This window comes from Myotis yumanensis, unplaced genomic scaffold (assembly GCF_028538775.1).
Source record: "Myotis yumanensis isolate MYYU_CA2020_CCGP unplaced genomic scaffold, mMyoYum1.0.hap1 SCAF_3, whole genome shotgun sequence".
In the NCBI taxonomy this organism is placed as follows: domain Eukaryota; kingdom Metazoa; phylum Chordata; class Mammalia; order Chiroptera; family Vespertilionidae; genus Myotis; species Myotis yumanensis.
Genome location: NW_027223754.1, coordinates 89,487,779 through 89,510,715, shown reverse-complemented (window position 1 = coordinate 89,510,715; position 22,937 = coordinate 89,487,779). Strand labels below are relative to the sequence as shown.

At 39.3% G+C, this 22,937-nt stretch overlaps 1 protein-coding gene across 2 annotated transcripts in view; it reads right to left on the bottom strand.

Annotated features, from left to right (window-relative positions):
• The window catches only part of RNASEH2B (ribonuclease H2 subunit B), a 103,584-nt gene that overhangs the window by 8,070 nt on the left and 72,577 nt on the right, over positions 1-22,937 (bottom strand). Inside the window, exons 10-11 of one of the 2 annotated variants that reach the window (XM_070409102.1) lie at positions 22,798-22,878; positions 19,396-19,806 (exon numbers count right to left, since the gene is read on the bottom strand). The exons of the other annotated variant lie outside the window; for it this stretch is intronic. Coding sequence (XP_070265203.1) covers positions 19,690-19,806; positions 22,798-22,878 — 198 coding nt within the window. The 3' untranslated portion in view covers positions 19,396-19,689. Of the gene's footprint in view, positions 1-19,395; positions 19,807-22,797; positions 22,879-22,937 lie in introns of those variants that run through there. 2 annotated transcript variants of the gene reach the window in all.

The window sequence follows — 22,937 nt, the reverse complement described above, 5'->3', positions numbered from 1 at the left end:
AAGGCTTACCTGTGCCTCGGGTCGGCCCTGGGTGGCTGGGGGGCTGAGGGGACTGGGGAACTCCAGAGGCGCGGCCATGTGCCTGCTGCCTTGGCGGGGCTGAGGGGACTGGGCGCCGCCATCTTGTGGCTGTGGGCACCGCCATCTTTGAGGGTGTGGCAATTAGCATATTCCCCCCTTATTGGCTGTGGGCACCGCCAACTTTGAGGGCATGCAGTCAATTAGCATATTCCCTCCTTATTGGCTGTGGGCACCGCCACCATTGAGGGCATGGAAGTCAATTAGCATATTCCCTCCTTGGGTGTGGGGACCACCATCTTTGTGATGCCGTGGGGTCAATTAGCATATTCCCTCTTTATTAGATAGGATTACTATTATTTTACTTTTTTAAGTTTTATTTTATTTTTTCTTTATTTTTGGATTAGTGTTCTACATATTAGTTTTATTTTTACTTTTCTTTTAGCATTATTTTACTCTATCTCAATTTTTCCTTTATGCCAACACTTTCTTCCTCACTTTTCCCCTTTTCTGTCCTGTTTCTCTTACCCAGTTCCTGCATTAGTTTTTCTCTATCCTTTATTTTTACTCCCTATTAAAAACTGATCTTACTCATATATCTAATTTCTTCTCCCTCACTCCAAGTCCATACACACTTCTTTATTCTCTTTCTTCACTAGCCAAAAATTTTTTTCTTTTTCTTTTCCTTTTCTTTTTTCCCCTTTTTCTTCCTTTGTCTTCTTGTTGTTGTTTGTTTGACTGTTCGTTAGTTTTTTTTTCTGATTTTCTTTTTTTTTTGCTTCTGTTTTTCCTCTCCTCACTTGTTTTCTTCTACTAACAGCTTAATTAGTTTCAATCACCAACTCAGGCCTATCTACTCTTTATAAATTTCCTTTTATATATATATACTAGAGGCCCGGTGCACAAAAATTTGTGCACTGGCGGGAGGGGGGGTATCCTTCAGCCCCACTTGTGCCCTCTCACAGTCTGGGACCCCTCGGGAGATAACGACCTGGTGGCTTAGGCCCACTCCCGGGTGGCAGAGGGCAGGCCCAATCCCTAGGTGCCTGCCCCGCAGCCCCTGGTCGGGCTCAGAGCAAGGCCGATTGGGGAGTTGGGGCGCCGCCCCCTGTCATGCACAGAGCAGGGCAGATCAGGAGGTTGCGATGCCATCCTCAGTCACGCTCAGGGTAGGGCCGATTGGGGGGTTGGGGCACCGCCCCCTGTCACGCTCAAGGCAGGGTCGATGGGGAGGTTGCGGTGCCACCCCCTGTCACGCACAGAGCAGGGCGGATCAAGGGGTTGTGGCGCCACCCCTGTCACATACAGAGCCAGCCGATCAGGGGGTTGGGGCGCTGCCCCCTGTCACACACAGAGCAGGGCCGATCAGGGGGTTGGGGAGCTCCCCCCCCGTCATGCACAGAGCAGGGCCGATCAGGGGGCTGGGGAGCTCCCCCCTGTCATGCACAGAGCAGGGCGGATCAGGAGGTTGCGATGCCACCCTCAGTCACACTCAGGGTAGGGCTGATTGGGGGGTTGGGGTGCCGCCCCGTCACACTCAAGGCAGGGTCGATGGGGAGGTTGCGGCACTGCCCTGTCACCCACAGAGCAGGGCCGATCAGGGGGTTGGGGCACTCCCCCCTGTCACACTCAGGGCAGTGCTGATGGGGAGGTGGCAGCTCCACCCTGTCACACACAGAGCAGGGCCCATGGGGGGGCGGGGTTGGGGCGCCGCACCCTGTCACACACAGAGCAGGGCCCATGGGGGGGCGGGGTTGGGGCGCCGCACCCTGTCACACACAGAGCAGGGCCAATCAGGGGGTTGGGGAGCTCCCCTCTATCAGGCACAGAGCAGGGCCGATCAGGGGGTTGGGGTGCCTTCCCCTTTCATGAACAGAGCAGGGTGGATAGGGAGGTTGTGGCCTTGCCCCCTGTCACACAAAGCCGCAGCACTATCAGGGGGTTTGGGCACTGCCCCCTGTCACGCTGCTCCAGGGGCCAGGAGGCCTCGTGGTTCCGCTGATCCCAGTGCTGGGAGGCCTCGCGGCTCCGCTGATCCCGGATTCAGGAGGCCTTGTGGCTCTGCTGATCCCGGTGCTGGGAGGCCTTGCTGCTCCGTTAATGATCTTTCTTTTTTTTTTTTTATTTTTCTTCTTATACACTCATTCTCATTCTACCTCCTCTACTCTTTATAAATTTTCTTTTATATATATATACTAGAGGCCCGGTGCACAAAAATTTGTGCACTGGCAGGGGGGAGGGGCATCCCTCAGTCCCACTTGTGCCATTTCCCCATTCATTCAATTCCTTGACCTTACCTTCTGGAAGTAAACTCTGCTTCTTCAGATTCATCTGGGTGTTTGTTGTTTGCATTTTTTGGATTAGTTGTTGTTTGTTGTTTAGATTTTCTTCACTGGGTGTTTGTTGTTTGCAATTTTTGGATTAGTTGTTGGTTTTTTGGAATTTTATCCGCATATACATATATTTTCCCCCTTCTTTTTTCTTCTTCCTTTTCTCTCTTACATTTTTTTCCATTTCTCAATATCATTTTTGCACTCCTTTCTCTCCCCTAATTCTCTTTTCTCTGGTGGTCACCTTTATTTGGGGTTATTGGTATCGTGAATACATTTGTGTTTGGTGCCCTGTGTATTGTGTTTTGTCATGTTGTAAAGAGAGAAATAGGCCCAGAAATGAGAGACCTTTAAGTCAACGCAGGAGAGAGAGAGAGCTACATAACCAGACACCCTGAGGAGAGAGAACATAAGGAGACAAAGAAACAGCCCTCATATGGAGGAATCACTGGAAAAGGAAGTAAACGAAATGGAAGCAAGCAGTATGCTAGATTAAGAATTCAGAGCAATGATCATAAGGACGCTGAAAAGAAATGCAAGCCAAATTCAAAAATATGCATAAGAACCAAGAGGAAATGAAGAAAAACCAAGAAGAAACGAAGAATGACATTGCTGCAATAAAGAACACAATAAAAAGCATCAACAGTAGACTACAAGAAGCGAAGGACTGCATCGCTGAGCTAGAAGACAAGGTAAGAAGAAATACCCAAGCAGAGCAGCAACTGGAAAAATTAAAAAAAAGAAGGAATGCCTAAGGGAACTTTGGGACAACACAAAACGAAACAACATCCGCATAATAGGGATGCCAGAAGGAGAGGAAACTGAGCAAGGATTAGAAAACCTGTTTGAAGAAATAATGACAGAAAACTTCCCTGATATTGGGAAGAAAAAACTCACACAAGTCCAAGAAGCTCAAAGACTTCCAAAGAAGATGAACCCAAAAAAGCTGACACCAAGACAAATCATAATTAAACTGGCAAACATCTGCCAGAGAGGGACAGAAAGTTACCTTCAAGGGAAGGTCTCCTATAAGACTATCAACTGATTTCTCAACAGAAACACATCAGGCCAGAAGGGAATGGAATGAAATATACAAAGTCATGCAAAGCAAGGGTCTGAATCCAAGAATACTGTACCCAGCTAGGCTATTGATCAAAGTTGAGGGTGAAATCAGGAGCTTCACAGACAAAAAAGGACTAACGGAGTTTATTACACCAAACCAGCAATGCAAGAAGTGCTAAAGGGACTGCTGTAAAAAGAAGAAATAGAAAAGGAAGAAGGAACACAGGCATAAAGAATAAAAATGGAAACAAACAAGTACTTATCAATAACTTTAAATGTAAATGGTTTAAATGCCCCAATCAAAAGACATAGGGTAGCTGATTGGATAAGAAAACATGACCCATATATCTGCTGTCTACAGAAGAGCCACCTCAGAAAAAGAGGACTCACACAGACTGATGGTGAAGGGATGGAAAAAGGTTTTTCAGGCAAATGGAAATGAAAAAAAAAAAAGCTGGGGTAGCAATACTTATATCTGACAAATTAGATCTCAAAGTGAAGGAAATAAAAAGAGATAAGGAAGGCCACTTCATAATACTAAAGGGAGCAATCCAACAAGAAGAAATAACTCTGTTAAACATATACGCATCCTATACAGTAGCACTCAAATACATAAAAAAATTGGAGGATATCAAGGGAGAGATTTGACAGCAATACAGTCATATTAGGGGACTTTAATACCCCACTATCACCATTGGACAAATCCTCTAAACAAAAAATCAGCAAAGAAACAACAATCCTAAATGACTCACTAGATCAGATGGAATTAATTGACATCTTCAGAACATTACACCCCAAAGCCACAGAATATACATTCTTCTCAAGTGCACATGGGTCATTTTTAAAGATAGACCACATATTGGTACACAGACAAAGTTTCTTCAAATTCAAGAAGATAGAAATGATATCAAGCATCTTCTCAGATCACAATGACATAAAATCAGAAATCAACTACAATAAAAACGATGTAAAAAAATCAAATACTTGGAGGCTAAATAGCATGCTATTAAACAATGATTGGGTTACTAAAGAGATCAAAGAAGAAATAAAAAGCATCATGGCAACAAACGACAATGAAAACACAACAGTCCAAAATCTATGGGACACAGTGAAAGCAGTCTTGAGAGGGAAGTTCATAGCTGTACAGGCCTTCTTCAAAAAAACAAGAAAAAAATGGTAATAAATTATCTAACCCTACATCTCAAAGAGTTAAAAAGAGAGCAACAAGGAAATCCCAGAGTAAGTAGAAGGAAGGAAATAATAAAGATCAGAGCAGAAATAAACAACATAGTGACCAAAACAAACAATACAAAAGATCAACAAAACCAAGAGCTGGTTCTTTGAAAGGATAAACAAGATTGATGAACCTCTAGCCAGGCTCACCAAGACGCAAAGAGAGAGGACCCAAATAAACAAAATCAGAAATGAAAGAGGTGAAGTAACAACTGATCCAATAGAAATACAAAGGATTATGAAAAAATACTATGAACAACTATTCCAACAAAATGAAAAACCTAGACGAAATGGACATATTCTTAGATAAATTCAAGCTCCCAAAACTCAATCAGGAAGAATCAAAAAACCTGAATAGTCCAATAACTACCTAAGAAATTGAAGCAATGATCAAAAATCTTCCAGCAAACAAAATCCCTGGTCTGAATGGCTTTAAAGGGGAGTTCTACCAAGCATTCAAAGAAAAACTAAAACCTATCCTCCTCAGATTATTCCAAAAAATTCAAGAGGAAGGCACACTTCCAAGCTCATTCTATGAAGCCAGCATTTCCCTAATTCCAAAACCAGATAAAGACACCACAAAGAAAGAGAACTATAGGTCAATATTCTTGATGAACATAGATGCTAAAATCTTCAACAAAATCCTAGCAAATCGGATTCAGCATTACATTAGAAAGATCATACACCATGACCAAGTGGGATTTATTCCAGGGATGCAAGGATGGTACAATATCCACAAATCAATAAATGTGATTTATCACATAAACAAATTGAGAGAAAAAAATCACATAATCATATCAATTGGTACAGAAAAAGCATTTGACAAAATCCAACACCCTTTCTTGATAAAAACTCTCAGCAAAGCGGGAGTAGAGGGATCATACCTCAACATAATAAAAGCCTTTTATGACAAACCTACAGCCATCAACATAATCAATGGGCAAAAACTAAACTCATTTCCCCTAAGAACGGGTACAAGATAGGGATGCCAACTTTCACCACTCCTGTTCGATATAGTACTGGAAGTGCTAGCCATAGCAATCAGTCAAGAAGAAGAAATAAAAGGCATCCAAATTGGAGAAGAAGTAAAACTGTCCTTATTCACAGATAACATGATACTATACAGAGAAAACCCAAAGACTCCATAAAAAAACTACTAGACTTAATAAGTGAATTTGGCAATGTAGCATGATACAAAAGCAACATCCAGAAATCTATAGCCTTTTTATACACCAATAATGAACTCACAAAAGAGAAACTATAAAAACAATCCCATTTACCATTGCACCCAAAAAATTAGGATACCTAGGAGTAAACTTAACTAAGAAGGTAAAAGACCTGTACTCGGAAAACTACAGGACATTGAAAAAAGAAATAGAGGAAGACATAAACAAATGAAAGAACATACCATGTTCATGGATTGGTAGAATCAACATCATTATAATGTCCATACTACCCAGATTCAATGCAATCCCCATTAAAATATCAAGGGCATATTTCAAAGATCTAGAAAAATTCTCTACAAATTCATCTGGAATAAAAAAAGACCCCAAATAGCCACAGCAATCCTGAGGATGAAGAACAAAGTTGGATGGATTATAATAGCAGATATCAAGCTGTATTACCAAGCTACGGTTCTCAAAACTGCCTGGCACTGGCACAGGAACAGACATATAGACCAATGGAAGAGAACAGAGAACCCAGAAATTGACCCATGCTATTATGCTCAGTTACTGTTTGACAAAGGAGGCAAGAGCATACAATGGAGTCAAGACAGTCTCTTCAATAAATTTTGCTGGGAAATTTGGTCAGATACATGCAAAAAAATGAAACTAGATCACCAACTTACACCATATACAAAAACAAATTTAAAATGGCTAAAGGACTTAAATGTAAGACGGGAAACCATAAAAATCCTACAAGATTCCATAGGCAGCAAAATAGCAGACATATGTCATAGCAATATCTTTACCGACACAGCTCCTAGGGCAATGGAGACCAAGGAGAAAATAAACAAATGGCATTACATCAAAATATAAAGCTTCTACACAGTAAAAGAAACCATCAACAAAACAACAAGAAAGCCACTGCATGGGAGAATATATTTGCCAATGATATTTCACATAAGGTTTTAATCTCCAAAATTTACAGAGAACTCAGACAACTTAACAAAAGTAAGATAAACGATCCAATCAAAAAATGGGCAAAGGACCTAAATAGACACTTTTAGAAAGTGGACATACAGAAGGCCATGAGACTTATGAAAACATGCTCAGAGTCACTAATCATCCAAGAGATGCACATCAAAACAACAATGAGATACCATTTCACACCTGTCAGAATGGCTATCATCAACAATTCAACAAATGACAAGTGCTGGCAAGGATGTGGAGGAAAAGGAACCCTCATGCATTGCTGATGGGAATGCAGACTGCTGCAGCCACTGTGGAAGACAGTATGGAGTTTCCTCAAAAAGTTGAAAATGGAACTCCCATTTGACCCAGTAATCCCACTTCTAGGACTATATCCCAAGAAACCAGAAACACCAATCAGAAAGGATATATGCACCCCTATGTTCATAGCAGCACAATTCACCATAGCTAAGATTTGGGAACAGCCTAAGTGCCCATCAGCAGATGAATGGGATAAGAAACTGTGGTACATCTACACAATGGAATACTAGGCTGCTATAAAAAAGAAGACACTTTTTCCATTTGCAAACAGCATGGATGGAACTAGAGAGCCTTATGCTAAGCAAAATAAGCCAGTTACAGAAATATAAATATCACATGATCTCACTCATACATGGGATATAATGATCAACATAAACTGATGAGTACAAATAGATCCAGAGACAAATGGCAGGGGAGGTGGTGGGGGGCTTTAGAGAGCAACCAAAGGACTTGTATGCATACATATTAGCATAACCAATGGACACAGACACTGGGGTTGGGGGGCTTGCCCGGGGTAGAAATGGCTGGAGGGGCGGTAAAACTACAGACAATAAAAAAAAAAAAAAAGGCCACCCAGAGGCTGAGCCACAAACTGACTCTTAGGGGAATACAAATTAAGGCAGACTGGATCACAAATACGGCCTGCTTTGAAATCAGGACTGTGATTTACAACACGGAGGAACAGTGTAATGCAGGCAAATTCAACACTCTCCTAAGTACCTGGCAGGACTAAGGCGAACCAGGCTGAAGAGTAGAAGAACCGAAAGACCATCACTACTGCAAATTTTTTCTTTTTCTTTTTCTTTTTAATTTTTTCACCTTTTTACTAAGAAACCAAATTTTTTTTTTTCTCTTTTTCTTCTTTTTCCATCACCTGATTTTACCCTTTCAATTACCACATTTTTATTTTTAACCAGTATTATTACTGCTACCATTTTACCATTTTTTAAAGTGCCATTTTATTTTCTCTTTATTTTCTTTTGGGATTAGTGTTCTCCATTCTATTTTCATCGTTCCTTTAGCATTAATTTTCCCTATCTCAATTCCACCTCTTTGCTAAAACCCTCTTCCTTACTTTTCCCCTTTTGGTGTCCTGTTTCTCTTACCCTATTCTTGCTCCAGGCTTTCCCAATTCCCTCTTTTTACCCCCTGTCTAATTCCACCCTACTTATATATCCTATTTCCAATCTACTGCTCTAAATCCTTATACACCTATTCTTTATCCTTCTTCACTTTCCAAACATTTTTTTCTCTCTTATCTTTCTATTGTTTTCTTGATTGTTGAATATATTGGGCTTTTTTTTTTTTTTTTAATTTGTTTGTTTGTTTTGTTTTGTGTTTTTTCTTCTTTTTTAGAACTGGTTGTGAGGTTGTTTTTCTTTTTCTTTTTCTTTTTCTTTTTCTTTTTCTTTTTCTTTTTTTTCTGCTGGTTTTTCCCTTCCCTCCCCCACCCCACCCCAGTTATTTTTGTGCTTCTGTTTTCCCTTACCCCTCTGGATATTATTGGTGGTTTGTAGTTTGCATTCATCTCCAGGGATCTGTTGCTGGAATTTGTTGAGATTAGTGGCAGTTCTATTGGAGTTTGCTCCTCATACGGGTTGTCTCTTCCCCGCTTCTACTCCATTCTCTTTTTTCGCTCTCTTTTTTTCCCCCCTCTTTTTTCCCAATTCTATTTTTGCACTCCTTTTCTTTTTTTTTTTTTTCTTTTTTCTTTTTTTTCTTTTCTGTTCTCTCTTTTATCTTCTTCTCTTCTTTCTCCCTTATCCCCTAATTCTCTTAATTCGGGTGGTCACCTTTATTTGGGGTTATTAATATTGTGAATATACTTGTGTTCAGTGCCTGGTACGTTGTGCCTTGCTCTGTTGTATTTTGTGCCTTTAAATCAACGCAGCAGATCCAAGCAACAGCAGCCCCCTGAGCACCGCAGCCTCCTGATCACCACAGCCTCCTGATCACCACACCCTCTGTCTGTGGAACAGCAACTGTACGTGAAGCCTCCCGCCACCAGCCAGAAGAGCCAACACAGCTGTGAACAACACCCACCAGAGGAGCTGCTGCCAACTGGAAAGCAGCTGCTACCGCAACCATCTGAGCAGCAACCACAACCCAAGGAGCCCCTGCAACCCAGGGAGCAGCCACTGAACATCTCAACATCTACATATGTCAGCGAGATCAAACATGGGTAGGCAAAGAAACCCCCAAAGGAAAGAAAAGGAGGACTCCCCAGAAAAGCAGCTAAGTGAGACAGAGATATGCAACATGACGGAAAAAGAATTCAGAATAAGGTTCCTAGAGTACATGCACCACATGTTCAAGAAGCAAGAAGAAACAGATGAAAAACTCAACTACTTATGCAAGAAGCTAGAAGAAACAGATGAAAAAATCAACAACTTAAGTAAGTCCCAAGAAGAAATGAAGAGTGACATAGCTTCAATAAAAAACTCCATTGAAAGTATCAACAGTAGACTGGGAGAAGCGGAGGACCGAATTAGTGAATTAGAAGACAAGGAAGCAAAACACACTCAAACTGTACGGCAAATGGAGAAAAAAATTAAAAGACAGGAGGAGAGCCTAAGGGAGCTTTGGGACAACATGAAACGAAACAACATACGAATAATAGGGGTGCCAGAACAACAACAGAAAGATGAACATGGATTAGAAAACCTATTCGAAGAAATAATATCAGAAAACTTCCCTGAGGTGGGGAAGAAAAAAGTCACACAAGCCCAGAGAGTTCCAAACAAGGTGAACCCGAAAAGACCCACACCAAGACACATCATAATTACCATGGCAAATGTTCAGGATAAAGAGAGAATCTTACAGGCTGCAAGAGAGAGACGGAAAGTAACATACAAGGGATCTCCCATTAGATTATCAAATGATTTCTCAACAGAAACACATCAGGCCAGAAAAGAATGGACGGAAATCTACAAAGTGATGCAAAGCAAAGGACTGAATCCAAGAATACTCTATCCAGCAAGGCTATCATTCAAAATTGAAGGGGAAATAAGAAGCTTCACAGACAAAAAAGGGCTAAGGGAGTTTATCACCACCAAGCCAGCCATGCAAGAAATGCTAAAGGGACTGGTGTAAAAAGAAGAAATATCAAGCTCAGAAAGAAAACAGCCACATACACACACACAAAAAAGAAATGGCTACAAACAAATACCTTTCAATAATAACTTTAAATGTAAATGGACTAAATGCTCCAACCAAAAGACATTGAGTGGCTGAATGGATAAAAAAACATGACCCATACATCTGCTGTCTACAAGAGACCCACCTCATTAGAAGGGACTCACACAGACTGAAAGTGAAGGGATGGAAAAATATCTTTCACGCAAATGGAAAGGAAAAGAAAGCTGGGGTAGCAATACTTATATCTGACAAAATACATCTCAAAGTGAAGGCCATAACCAGAGATAAGGAAGGCCACTTCATAATACTAAAGGGATCAATACAACAAGAAGATATAACCCTGGTAAACATATATGCACCCAATGCAGGAGCACCCACATACATAAGAAAACTTCTGGAAGATATCAGGGGAGAGATCGACAACAATACAATCATAGTAGGGGACTTTAATACACCACTGACATCACTGGATAAATCCGCTAGACAAAAACTCAGCAAAGAAACAGCAATCCTAAATGACTCACTAGATCAGATGGACTTAATTGACATCTTCAGAACACTTCACCCCACAGCTGCGGAATATACATTCCTCTCAGGTGCTCATGGGACATATTCAAAAATAGACCACATATTGGGTCACAAGCAAAGTCTCCACAAATTCAAGAAGATTGAAATCATAAAAAGCTTCTTCGCAGACCACGATGGCATAATGTTAGAAATAAACTACAATAAAAACAACCCAAAATACTCAAACACTTGGAAGCTGAATAGCATGTTATTAAATATTGATTGGGTTACCGATGACATCAAAGAAGAAATTAAAAACATCCTGGACACTAATGACAATGAAAACACAACAATCCAAAACCTCTGGGACACAATGAAAGCAGTCCTGAGAGGAAAGTTTATAGCTCTACAGGCCTATCTCAAAAAACAAGAAAAAATGGTAGTCAATCATCTAACTCTACAACTCAAAGAATTAGAAAGAGAGCAACAAGAAAACCCCAGAGTGAGCAGAAGGAAGGAGATAATAAAGATTAGAGCAGAAATCAATGAAATAGAGACCAAAAAAACAATACAGAAAATCAATGAAACCAAGAGCTGGTTCTTTGAAAGGATAAACAAGATTGACAAACCCCTAGCCAGGCTCACCAAGAAGCAAAGAGAGAGGTCCCAAATAAACCAAATCAGAAATGATAGAGGTGAAATAACAACAGACCCCACAGAAATACAAATGATTGTTAAACAATACTACGAGCAACTCTACTCCAACAAACTGGACAACCTGGAGGAAATGGACAAATTCCTAGAAAAATACAACATTCCAAAACTCAATCAGGAAGAATCTAAAAACCTCAATAGGCCAATAACTATGGAAGAAATTGAAGCAGTCATCAGAAAGCTTCCAGCAAACAAAAGCCCAGGGCCAGACGGCTTCACAGGGGAGTTCTACCAAACATTCAAGGAAGAACTAAAACCTACCCTCCTCAGACTACTACAAAAAATTCAAGAGGAAGGAACGCTTCCAAGCTCATTCTATGAAGCCAGCATCACCCTAATACCAAAACCAGGTAAAGACATCACAATGAAAGAGAATTACAGGCCAATATCCCTCATGAACATAGATGCCAAAATCCTCAACAAAATCTTAGCAAATCGGATCCAGCAGTACATCAGAAGGATCATACACCATGACCAAGTAGGATTCATCCCAGGGATGCAAGGATGGTACAACATCCGTAAATCAATAAATGTGATACATTACATAAACAAATTGAAAGAAAAAAAAAAAATAAAAAAATAAAAAAAAAAAAAAAAAAAAAAAAAAAAAGAACCAATGAAACATTTAGAACTAAAAATTAGAATTTTTGAAATAAAATTCACTCAGGTTAACAGAAAATGAAACACTACAAAAGAGAAAAACCTAAGTGTTCATCGACAGATGAATGAATAAGATGTGGTATTATAAGCATACAATGGGACTTGGAAACAGCCTAAATGCCCATCCACAGATGAGTGGATTAAAAACTGTGGTACAAATACACAATGGAATACTACACTGAGGTAAAAAAGAAGGAATTCTTATGATTTGCAACAGCATGGATGGAACTGGAGAGCATTATGCTATGTGAAATAAGCCAGTCAGAGAAAGATAAATATCACATGATCTCACTCATTTATGGAATATAATGAACAACATAAACTGATGAACAAAAACAGATCCAAAGACAGAGAAGCATTGATCAGACTGTCAAACCTCAGAGGGAAGGTAGTTGAGGGGAGGGGTAAGGGGGAGAGATCAACCAAAGGACTTGTATGCATGCATATAAGCCTAACCAATGGACACAGACACCAGGGGGGTGAGGGCATGAGTGTGGACGTGGGGGGGGGGGGGGCAGTCGGGGGGATAAGGACACATATGTAATACCTTAATCAATAAAGAAAAAAATATACAATGGAATACTACTCAGCCACAAAAAATAATTAAATATTGCCATTTGCGACAACATGGATGGATCTGGAGAATATTATGCTAAGTGAAGTAAGTCAGATGGAAAAGGACAAAAGTAAAGTAGGATTTCACTTATACGTGGAATATCAAACAAAAAAGGACCAAACATACTAACAAAATAAACAAAAACAAACTCATAAAAACTAACAACAGAATGGTGATTCCCAGAGGGAAACAAGCCTGGGGAGGAATAATAATTGGGCAAAGGGAATCAAATATATGATGATGGGAGACTAGACTTTTGGTGGTAAGCATTCAATAGACTATAAAAATATTGAAATATAATGTACACCTGAAATTTATAATGTTATTAACTACTGTAACCTCAATAAATTTAATACAAAAGCAAAGCAAAAAGAAATAAGACATTGATAAAAACGGCAAACTTGAAAATATAAGCAAGAGAAACTGTCTAAAATGGAATATTAATAAAAAAAAAACAAAGTTAGTGAAAAGACCTGTGGTCCAGGGTAAAATTCCCAGAAGCTGAGGGGGTGAGGGAAAAATGCAGGGGAGGAAGAACAGGAAACCACTTGAAGAAATATTGGACAGAAATTTCAAATTTTTATGAAAATTATAAACTCAAGATTCAAGAAGCTCAATGAACCCACAAACTAGATAAACACAAAAGCACATCAACAAATCATAATCAACTTGCTGGGAATTAATAATAAAGAAAGAAAAACTCGAAAGAATTCAGGGAGGAAGGAGACACATTATATAAAGTAGAAGAAATACAAGAATTATGACAGATGTCTCAATAAATATTATACAAGCCAGAAGAAAATGACTATTTAAGAGTAAAAAAAATTAATAAGTCTCTAGCTGGATTAATCAAGAAAAAAAAAGAAGACACCAATGACCAATATCAGATATAAAAGAGGGAACATCACTACAAAGCCACAGATATTAAAAGGATAATAAAAATATGAGGAACAACTTATGTCAATAAATTTGACAACCAAGATGAAAAAGACACATTTCTTGAAAGATGTAAATTACTAAAACTGACACAAGGAAAAGAAGAAAATTAGAATAGCTCTGTATCTATTTAAAAATAGATTAATTAAAAACTTTCCCAGAAAGAAAATTCCAGGGTCAAATGGCTTCACTGGTGAATTCTGTCCAACATAAAAGGAAGAAACAATACTGATCTCACACAAACTCTTCCAGAATATAGATGATGAGGGAATGTTTCTCAAGTCATTTTATAAGGTCAATTTACTCTGATGCCAAAGCTAGACAAAATCATTAAAAGTAATGAAAACTACAGGCCAATATCCCTCATGCAGAGATACAAAAATCCTTAACAAAATACCCTCCTATATAATAAAAACCTAACAAGCTAAGTGTCCGGTCGTCCGTTCAACCAATCAAAGCGCAATATGCTAATGATATGCTAAGGGAGCTCAGCCACTTGCTATGACGTGCACTGACCACCAGGGAGCAGACGGTCGACCGGTCTACCAGTTGCTATGATGTGCACTGACTTCCAGGGGGCAGATACTCTGACCGGTAGGTTAGCTTGCTGCTGGGGTCTGGCTGATTGGGACTGAGTGAGATGGGCCAGACATACCCTGGAGCCCTCCCACGGTCCCTCCCAGGCTGGCTAACATCCCGTGTCCCTCCCCGGCCCTGAGATCGTGCACTGGTGGGGTCCCTCAGCCTGGCCTGCGTCCTCTCACAATCCAGGACCCCTTAGGGAAGTGGTTCTCAATTTGTGGGTTGCGACTCCTTTGGCGGTCAAATGACCCTTTCACAGGGGTCGCCTAAGACCATCCTGCATATCAGATATTTACATTACGATTCATAACAGTAGCAACATTACAGTTATGAAGTAGCAATGAAAATAATTTTATGGTTGGGTCACAACATGAGGAACTGTATTTAAAGGGCCAGAAGGTTGAGAACCACTGCCTTAGGGGAAGTCGGAGAGCCAGTTTCAGCCAGATGCCACAGGCCAGGCCGAAGGACCCCACTGGTGCATGAATTCGTGCACTGGGCCTCGAGCAAATAATAAAAGGCTAATATGCAAACTGTCCCCACGGGCAGGAGTTCAACTTGCGCTCACCACCAGGGGCAGCGTATAATGACGGAAGGCCCCGGCCGGCAGCTGGTAGCCGGGGGAAGGTTGGTCCCAGCCGGCAGCTGGCAGCCAGGGGAAGGAAGGCCCCAATTGGTCCTGATCGCTGGCCAGGACTAGGGACCCTACCCATGCACAAATTTCGTGCACTAGGCCTCTAGTTAAGAAATAAAACACAATACTACCTATGAAAATAGTAATACACTGTGACCAAGTAGGATTTATCACAGGAATATAAAGTTAGTTTAACATTAAAACACCAATCATTACATTGCACATATTAAAAGTATTCCTTTATTGCCCTAGCCAGTTTGGCTCAGTGGACTGAAGGGCCCCTGGTTCAATTCTGGTCAAGGGCACATTCCTGGGTTGCGGTCTCAAACCTCAACAGTGGGCATGCAAGATGCAGCTGATCAATGATTCTCTCTCATCACTGATTCTCTCTCTCTCTCTCTCACCCCCTTCCTCTCTGCAATCTATATATATATATATATATATATATATATATATATATATATATATATATATATGGTATTCCTTTATTAAAAGAGAACTACATGATCATCTCAATGGATGCTGAAAAACTGACAAAAGTCAATATTCATTCATGATAAACATTCTCAGTGAATCGGGAATAAAACTTCCTCAATATGATAAAGTAAATCTACAAAAAACTCATACATAGATCAATAGCAATGAGCATGCTTAAATACCATTCTCTACTAAAAGGAACCTGAAACATATAAGAGGAGCCTGAAATAGCCTGTCATGGAACAAGGGAGTATGAATGAATGATAACATACCAAATGACATAGGAACCAACTTGAAGGGGCTCTCACTGGCCCTTTTGGGACAATATAAGCATCAAAGTAAATAACAAAATAATGTAGTATGACCCACTGGATAAAATAAAAGAAACACCTAAGTCCATACTGATAGAAGTTCATATATATCAGGTAAATAAACAAGTGAAGGGAAAGCTCTTCCTTATAGAAAACTAGAGGCCCGGTGCACGAATTCATGCACATGTGAGGTCCGGCCAGCCCATCCCCGATGGGGGCCATCAGGGCCGGGCTGGCAGGGGGAAGGGGCTGCGGGAGGTTGGCCGGCCGGTCCTTTCCCCGTTGGGGGATGGGGGGCCAATCCAGGGTGGGGCCAGCCAGGGGAGGGGCCATGAGCGGTTGGGGGGGCCAATCGGGCTCTGATCAGGCCGGTTGGCCTCCCTAGTGTGCATCATAACAACCGTTCATTCCAGTCATTTGGCTTTTATATATATAGAAGATGACAAATGATCAGTAAACATGAATATACAAGAAACTAAATATATAAGAAATAAAAACAGAAGAAATAATGGAGTTAGAAAAATCATCAGTAGATTCTAAAACTTGTAGGTGAATGTTTGATGAAGAATAATTCTTCCAGGTTAAAGACTAACATTAACAACAAAAAAGAGAAGGCTCAGTGCTAGACAATTTTACCACTTAAGTTCTTTAAAACTTTCCAGTAATAGAATTTTCCTATGCAATGTCATTCCTTCCTGAACACTGGGAAAGATGAAAAGCTAGAATAGTTCTGATACTAAAACTTAACAGCAATATTTCTTTTGAATATAGGATGAAACATCCTAAATAGAAGCCTTGAAAATTAGATTTGACAGTGGCTAAACCAGATAGGGAAATCTATGCTGTCCTTGATCTATTGTCAGGTAGGAACTCAAGTATAGTGTAATAGTAAAAAATACTTCTTAGTCCTAGGTGCCAAAGAGATAGTTAATACAACATACCCAATTACTAATTTAAACTTTAAAGAAACTATAAGTATTGAAAGTAAATATAAAAAATTTGATATATTTATCATCTTAACAGCTAGTGTCAGAATTAGTGCTAAAGTACATTAAAAAATCACAAATTAGACAAAGATGACTACTATTATTATCTACAATACTATCCTAGCTATTCTCATCATGGCAATATGATAGAAAACATATAAAAGAGTAATAACTATCAGAAGGAACTGCACACCATTTTCTCAGAGTAAGATTATATATCTTATGTATTATAAACTTAATATGAATATGAAAAATTTTAGATTAATAGTTTAGTAAATTGGTTATTTAAAATATAAATATATAAAAACTAGAGGCCCAGTGCACTAATTCATGCATGGGGGTTCCAGCTGGCCCACCCTGATTGGGACCTATTGGGCCAGGCCAGCTGGGGGGATGGGTTGTGGGTGGTTGGCTGGCCCTACCTGATTGGGGCAGGAGGCCGATCGGGGGTGGGGCTGGCCGGGGAATGGGGCCTCAGACATCTGGGGGAGGAGCCACAGTTGGTTGGCTGGCTAGCCTCGCCTCCAACCGAGGGTGGGGCTGACCAGGGGAGGGGCCACGGTCAGGCAGGGGAGGGGCTGTGGGCGGTTGGCCAGCCAGCTCCCCCCCCTGGTCGAATTTCTGGTTGAACTCCCGATCGAGGGGGCAATTTGCATATTAGCCTTTTATTATATAGGATGTAACATTTACCACAAAATAGCCAGTTAGTAGATCTAATTAAAAAAAAAATTCAATTATAGCAACAAAAATACCCAGAAAAAAAAGTATCTGCAACCTATATAAAGATGAAGAACCATATGTTATTAGTGAAAGATATGATTAGGATTTTAGTAAATACAGAGAAATACTATATCCCTGAATGAGAACACTGATTAATAAAGATGTCTGTTTTTCCCCCAAATTTTATGGGTTTAACAAAAATATCAATAAAAATCCCATTGAAACTTACTCTTAGAATCCTACAGAACTAGTGGAAAAATAAGCAGGTGAGGAAATAAAATTAGAGCTTTGCTCACAGCATACTTAAATATAAATTCTCTAGATGATTTAAGTAATTAAATATAAAACAAAAATAACTGTTAAAAAAGTAGAAGAAATGACTAGTAAATTTTCCTGTAAAGAGAAACATCTAAGTATAATATTTTACAATACTTTTAGAGTCAACTAGAAAAGTACTGATACTCCAATTTAACACAGGCATAAACAGATAATTCTCTTTATAAGATGACAAATGATCAGTAAATGAAAAATGTTCAATATCATTACTAATCAGGAAAATGTGAATTAAAACTACAATAAAATGACTATTCCTCACTCATTTGCAAAGACAATATTTAAAGCTAACAAGGTGGCATTGAATAAAATAAGAACTCTCATCTTATTAAACTTTAATAAGATGAGAGTTCTTATCTCATCTATAAACTTTCTGTGAAATATATTCCCACAAATATATATTTGCAGAACTTAGTTACAAACCAGTAAGCCCACATCCAAAAATCCATTCTAAGGAAACAATAAAAGATGTGGACAATTATTTACATACTAGAGGCCTGGTGCATGAAATTCGTGCAGGAAGAGGGTATGTCCCTCAGCCCAGCCTAGACCCTTTCACAATCTGGAACCCCTCAGGGTATGTCTGACTGCCAGTTTAGGCCCAATCCCTCTCGCAAAATCGCTCACCTGCCTGCCTGCCTGATCACCCCTAACCCCTCTGCCTGCCTGCCTGATCATCCCTAACCACTCCTCTGCCTGCCTGATTGCCCCTAACCACCTCTGCCTGCCTGATCACCCCTAATCACTCTGCCTGACTGCCTGATCACCCCCAAGCACTCTGCCTGCCTGCCTGATCATCCCTAACCACTCCTCTGCCTGCCTGATTGCCCCTAACCACCTCTGCCTGCCTGATCACCCCTAATCACTCTGCCTGACTGCCTGATCACCCCCAAGCACTCTGCCTGCCTGCCTGATCGCCCCTAACCCCTCTGCCTGATCACCCCTAACCACTCCTCTGCCTGCCTGACTGCCCCTAACTGCCTTGCCTGCCTGCCTGATAGCTCCTAACTGCCTCTGCCTGCCTGCCTGATAGCTCCTAACTGCCTCTGCCTGCCTGCCCGATTGCCCCTAATCGCCTCTGCCTGCCTGCCTGATTGCCCCTAACTGCTCTCTCTTGCCAGCCTGATTGCCCCTAACCGCCTCTGTCCCCGCCACCGTGGCTTTGTCCGGAAGGACATACGGAAGACATCTAGTCTAATTAGCATATTACCCTTTTACTAGTATAGATAATCTGATTCTTTAAATAGTGAACAGTTGAAAATAATCTAAATATTCAAAATAGGGTCATGGTTATTAAATAATCAAATATCCAAATAATTAAAAATTACTGTAATTAAAAGAGAATGTTAATAGCCTAGATAAATGCTCAGAAAATGTTGTCAAGAAAAAAAAGGTTATAAAATTCTAATTCCTTTAAAAATTTATTTGCATCATATCATCTCTAGGTAATGAAAACTTGGAAACTACAATTTTTGTTTTATACTTTTTTCTATTTTCTACAAAGAACATGTTTTCATTAGAAAACAGAAAATGCCATTTTTCAAAGCCAAAAACTAAAGGCTTTTAAAAAGTAGTTTTATAGATAGTTTTGTTATCAGATACCTATTTCTTCTCAGTATACTGAAACCGTATTGCTATAGCTACCATTTGGCAAAGTTGCATAAAATAACAGGCACACACTCAAATATTGTCACATGTCAGTTTATTGAGGAAATTGAGATGCTAGAGGTTGACTCTAGTCACTTGATTACTTTTCAGTATGTCAAAGAAGACTCCACAATTACTTTCCCATATTTTGTTCAGGAACATAAAATTCAAATACAAAGAAATGTTCAAGTGAATCTAAAAACTGCTCTTTTTTTTTATTTCAAAGGATGGTGATTAAGGGTCAGGAAGTACAGTGACATGGAGGAAGGACAAAAGTGGAACTGTAAAAGATAAAACATTTTTGCTGTATTTCATTTTTCATTTTCAAAGTTTCAAATCTTTCCAACTTTTTTTTTATTTTTTGCACCAAAAAAGGAATCAATACTTTTCATTCCAGTCTTGTCAACTTTAGCCAACGCCTTTTGAGCTGCAGTCATTTTGCTATTTTTCTGTTTATGAAAATAAGAGAGAAAAATTGTTTCAAATGCAACATTTATAAATCACACATGCAAATCAAACCAGACCATGCATGTCTCAAGGTTCATTAAGGGAGGTAAGCATTTGCTAACATGCTTCATAAGGGAGTGTTGATTTTTAAAAAGTTCTGATTTCAATTCAGAATTCAAACCTAAGAGACAAAATACGTTAAAAGAGGCAGGAGATAAACTGCTGCCTTCTCTGAAGTGGAATGTCACAACCAACGGTTTACTATAGGGGAATAATTCTGGAGGGTGCATTAAGTGCAGTAACACAAACAATGGAACTGATACAGGCAGCAATTACCAGAGGAAGGAATTACAGCCTTGTATTACTACATGATGAATAATTCACATCAATTTACCATCTGATTTTATTCAGAGGCTCTAGGGAAACCAAGAACATATATGGTGATAGAAGGAGACTTGACTTCGGGTGGTAAACACACAGTACAATATACAAATGATGTACTGTAGAACCGTATATAATTTCCTAAATCTATATGATTTGATTAATCAATGTCACCCCAATAAATTCAAAATAAAATAAATTTAAAAAAATGTTACTATATTCAAAAGATAACCAGCTAGCTGGCCCATTTTTTCCCTCTAACAACAAAATACTTTCCAAAAAGCTGACTGCAAATATCTCTGCTTTGTAAATTGCTCTCTCTTCCTGGTCACTGTTTTTTTGTTTAGTTTTGTTTTCTTTTTTGCCATGTCCTAGTAGAAGGTAAATAGCAGCTGATTTTATTTTGATGCATCACAACTTGTTCAACAGAAGCATAAATGGGAATCAGCAAAGAAAAAAATTAGCTGCCTCTCTGGGAACTATGAGACAAAGTTATTGCCAAAGTATCTTTTAGGACACAATACACGATCCCTGAAATTTTGCTTCTTACGTTCTGTCACTTATAATTTAGTAGGGTTAGTGAAAAGTGACGGTCTCTGAGATAAGTCATCCCCTGCATTTAACTGACATCCTGTTATCTCACTGGTGCTATGCCCTAGAGCAGCGGTTGCCAACCTTTGGGACCTCAGGGACCACCCACGGGTTGGCGCCTGCTGCCCTAGAGGATACAAGGGGCAGTTAAAAGGGTGGGGCAGAAATACTTCTCACCGAGAAACTCAAAAATACCCCTGCTCACAGAAACCATGGAGATAGCCAGGTATTTAGCCATATCTCAAATTGGATTATCCCCTGATATCACATGCCCAGATAAATTATATGTAAAGAATAAAATTTATTTAAAAACTTTAAATTATAAGGGGAGTAAATGTGAAAACCTAAGTGGAAGTTAACTCCATTTTGGGATAGGCAAGGTCTTTCTAAGCATAAAAATAACGAGAAAATCATAAAGAAGAGCAATTTCTATATTCAATCCTGAGAAAAACTTAAAACTATTTAAAAATGAAAAGGCTAAACACAAATTTGAAAATTCTTTGTACTTTTCTTATATGTCATGAAAAGTATGAATAGCCTTAATTTAGAATAGGCTCTTACAAATTAACAAGGAAAACATTACTATCCTAATATAAAAACAGGCATAAATGCAAATGGCCAATAACTTTCTAGTTAAAGAAATGTAGCCTAACTACACAGGCAAACATTTTTAAGAATAAAAATAATACTCAGTGTTGTCAAGAATGGAAGATGAATAATCATCAGGAATAATGGTTAGGAGTACAAATTTCTACTACATGTTTGGAAAGCATTTTATATACATCAATAATTATGGGAGGAGCTCATATTTTCTAAGCTTACTCTTAATTCTAAATTGTGTCTAATGAAATAATCAGATGCAGACCATAAATCAGAATGTGTATCACTTCATAAAAACAAAAAATAAAGTTAATTATGTGTTCAAAAATAGGGGAATGAATGCATAAACTATATTTCATATGGTAAAATAACACACGAGTGAATATGATAAAAAATTAATAAATTTTCAGAGCATGCTTAATAACAAGTAAACATTCTCACAATATAGTGATAAATGAAAAGGCAGAACCCAAAACTATATATCAATGCCAATTTAAAAACCTAATATAAATTTATAATGCATGTATAAGATAAAACAGGAAAAAATGTTATAAAAATATTTGCCTAGGTCAGTGGTCGGCAAACTCATTAGTCAACAGAGCCAAATATCAACAGTACAACGATTGAAATTTCTTTTGAGAGCCAAATTGTTTAAACTTAAACTATATAGGTAGGTACATTGTTATTAACTTAATTAGGGTACTCCTAAGGCTTACGAAGAGCCACAATCAAGGGGCCAAAGAGCCGCGTGTGGCTCACGAGCCGCAGTTTGCTGACCACTGGCCCAGGTGATTATTAAATGGTGGAGTTATTACCAATTTTTGTCATCATTATTGGTGGGACTCTTCTAGACAGTAGAGTTGAAAAAACATTATCTGTGGCAGCTCCCTCCCTCTCCCCACCCTACCCCTCTGAATACGTGCAAAGATTAGGCACACTTTTGCCAAGTACATTGAGCCTTTCTTAGATTCCTAAAGGCTTCCTTGCTGGACATTTTCATTGTCATTCACAATTGTGAATTGATGTTTAAGTCACAGAAATAAATTTAAGTCACAGGTTAATAATTCTTCATGGTTAAGATTGTAAAATCAGCCCTAACCAGTTTGGCTTAGTGGATAGAACGTTGGTCTGCGGACTGAAGGGTCTTGGGTTTGATTCTGGTCAAGGGCATGTATGTTGGTTCTGGTTGGGGCATGTGCCTGAGGCAACCAATCAATTGTCTCTCTCACATGATGTTTCTCTCTGTCTCTCCCCATCCCTTTCACTCTCTCTAAAAAATCAATGGAAAATATCCTCGGGTGAAGATTAACAAAAAACAAAAGAATTGTAAAATCATAATAGCATGCAATTGTTTCCAGATGCCTCCATGCAGCATCACTCACTGAGTCTAAGTGTATGCCACTATGTCTGGACACACATACCTTTTCGGTCTTCATATCTTTGGTATTAAACTTAGTGTAATCTTCTTTTGCTTCTACAGGCTCATCTGATAACTTTACCTTCTGCAAACATTAGAGTAGTGAAATAGTGTAAAACGTCACCTTGACATATCAATCCTTTA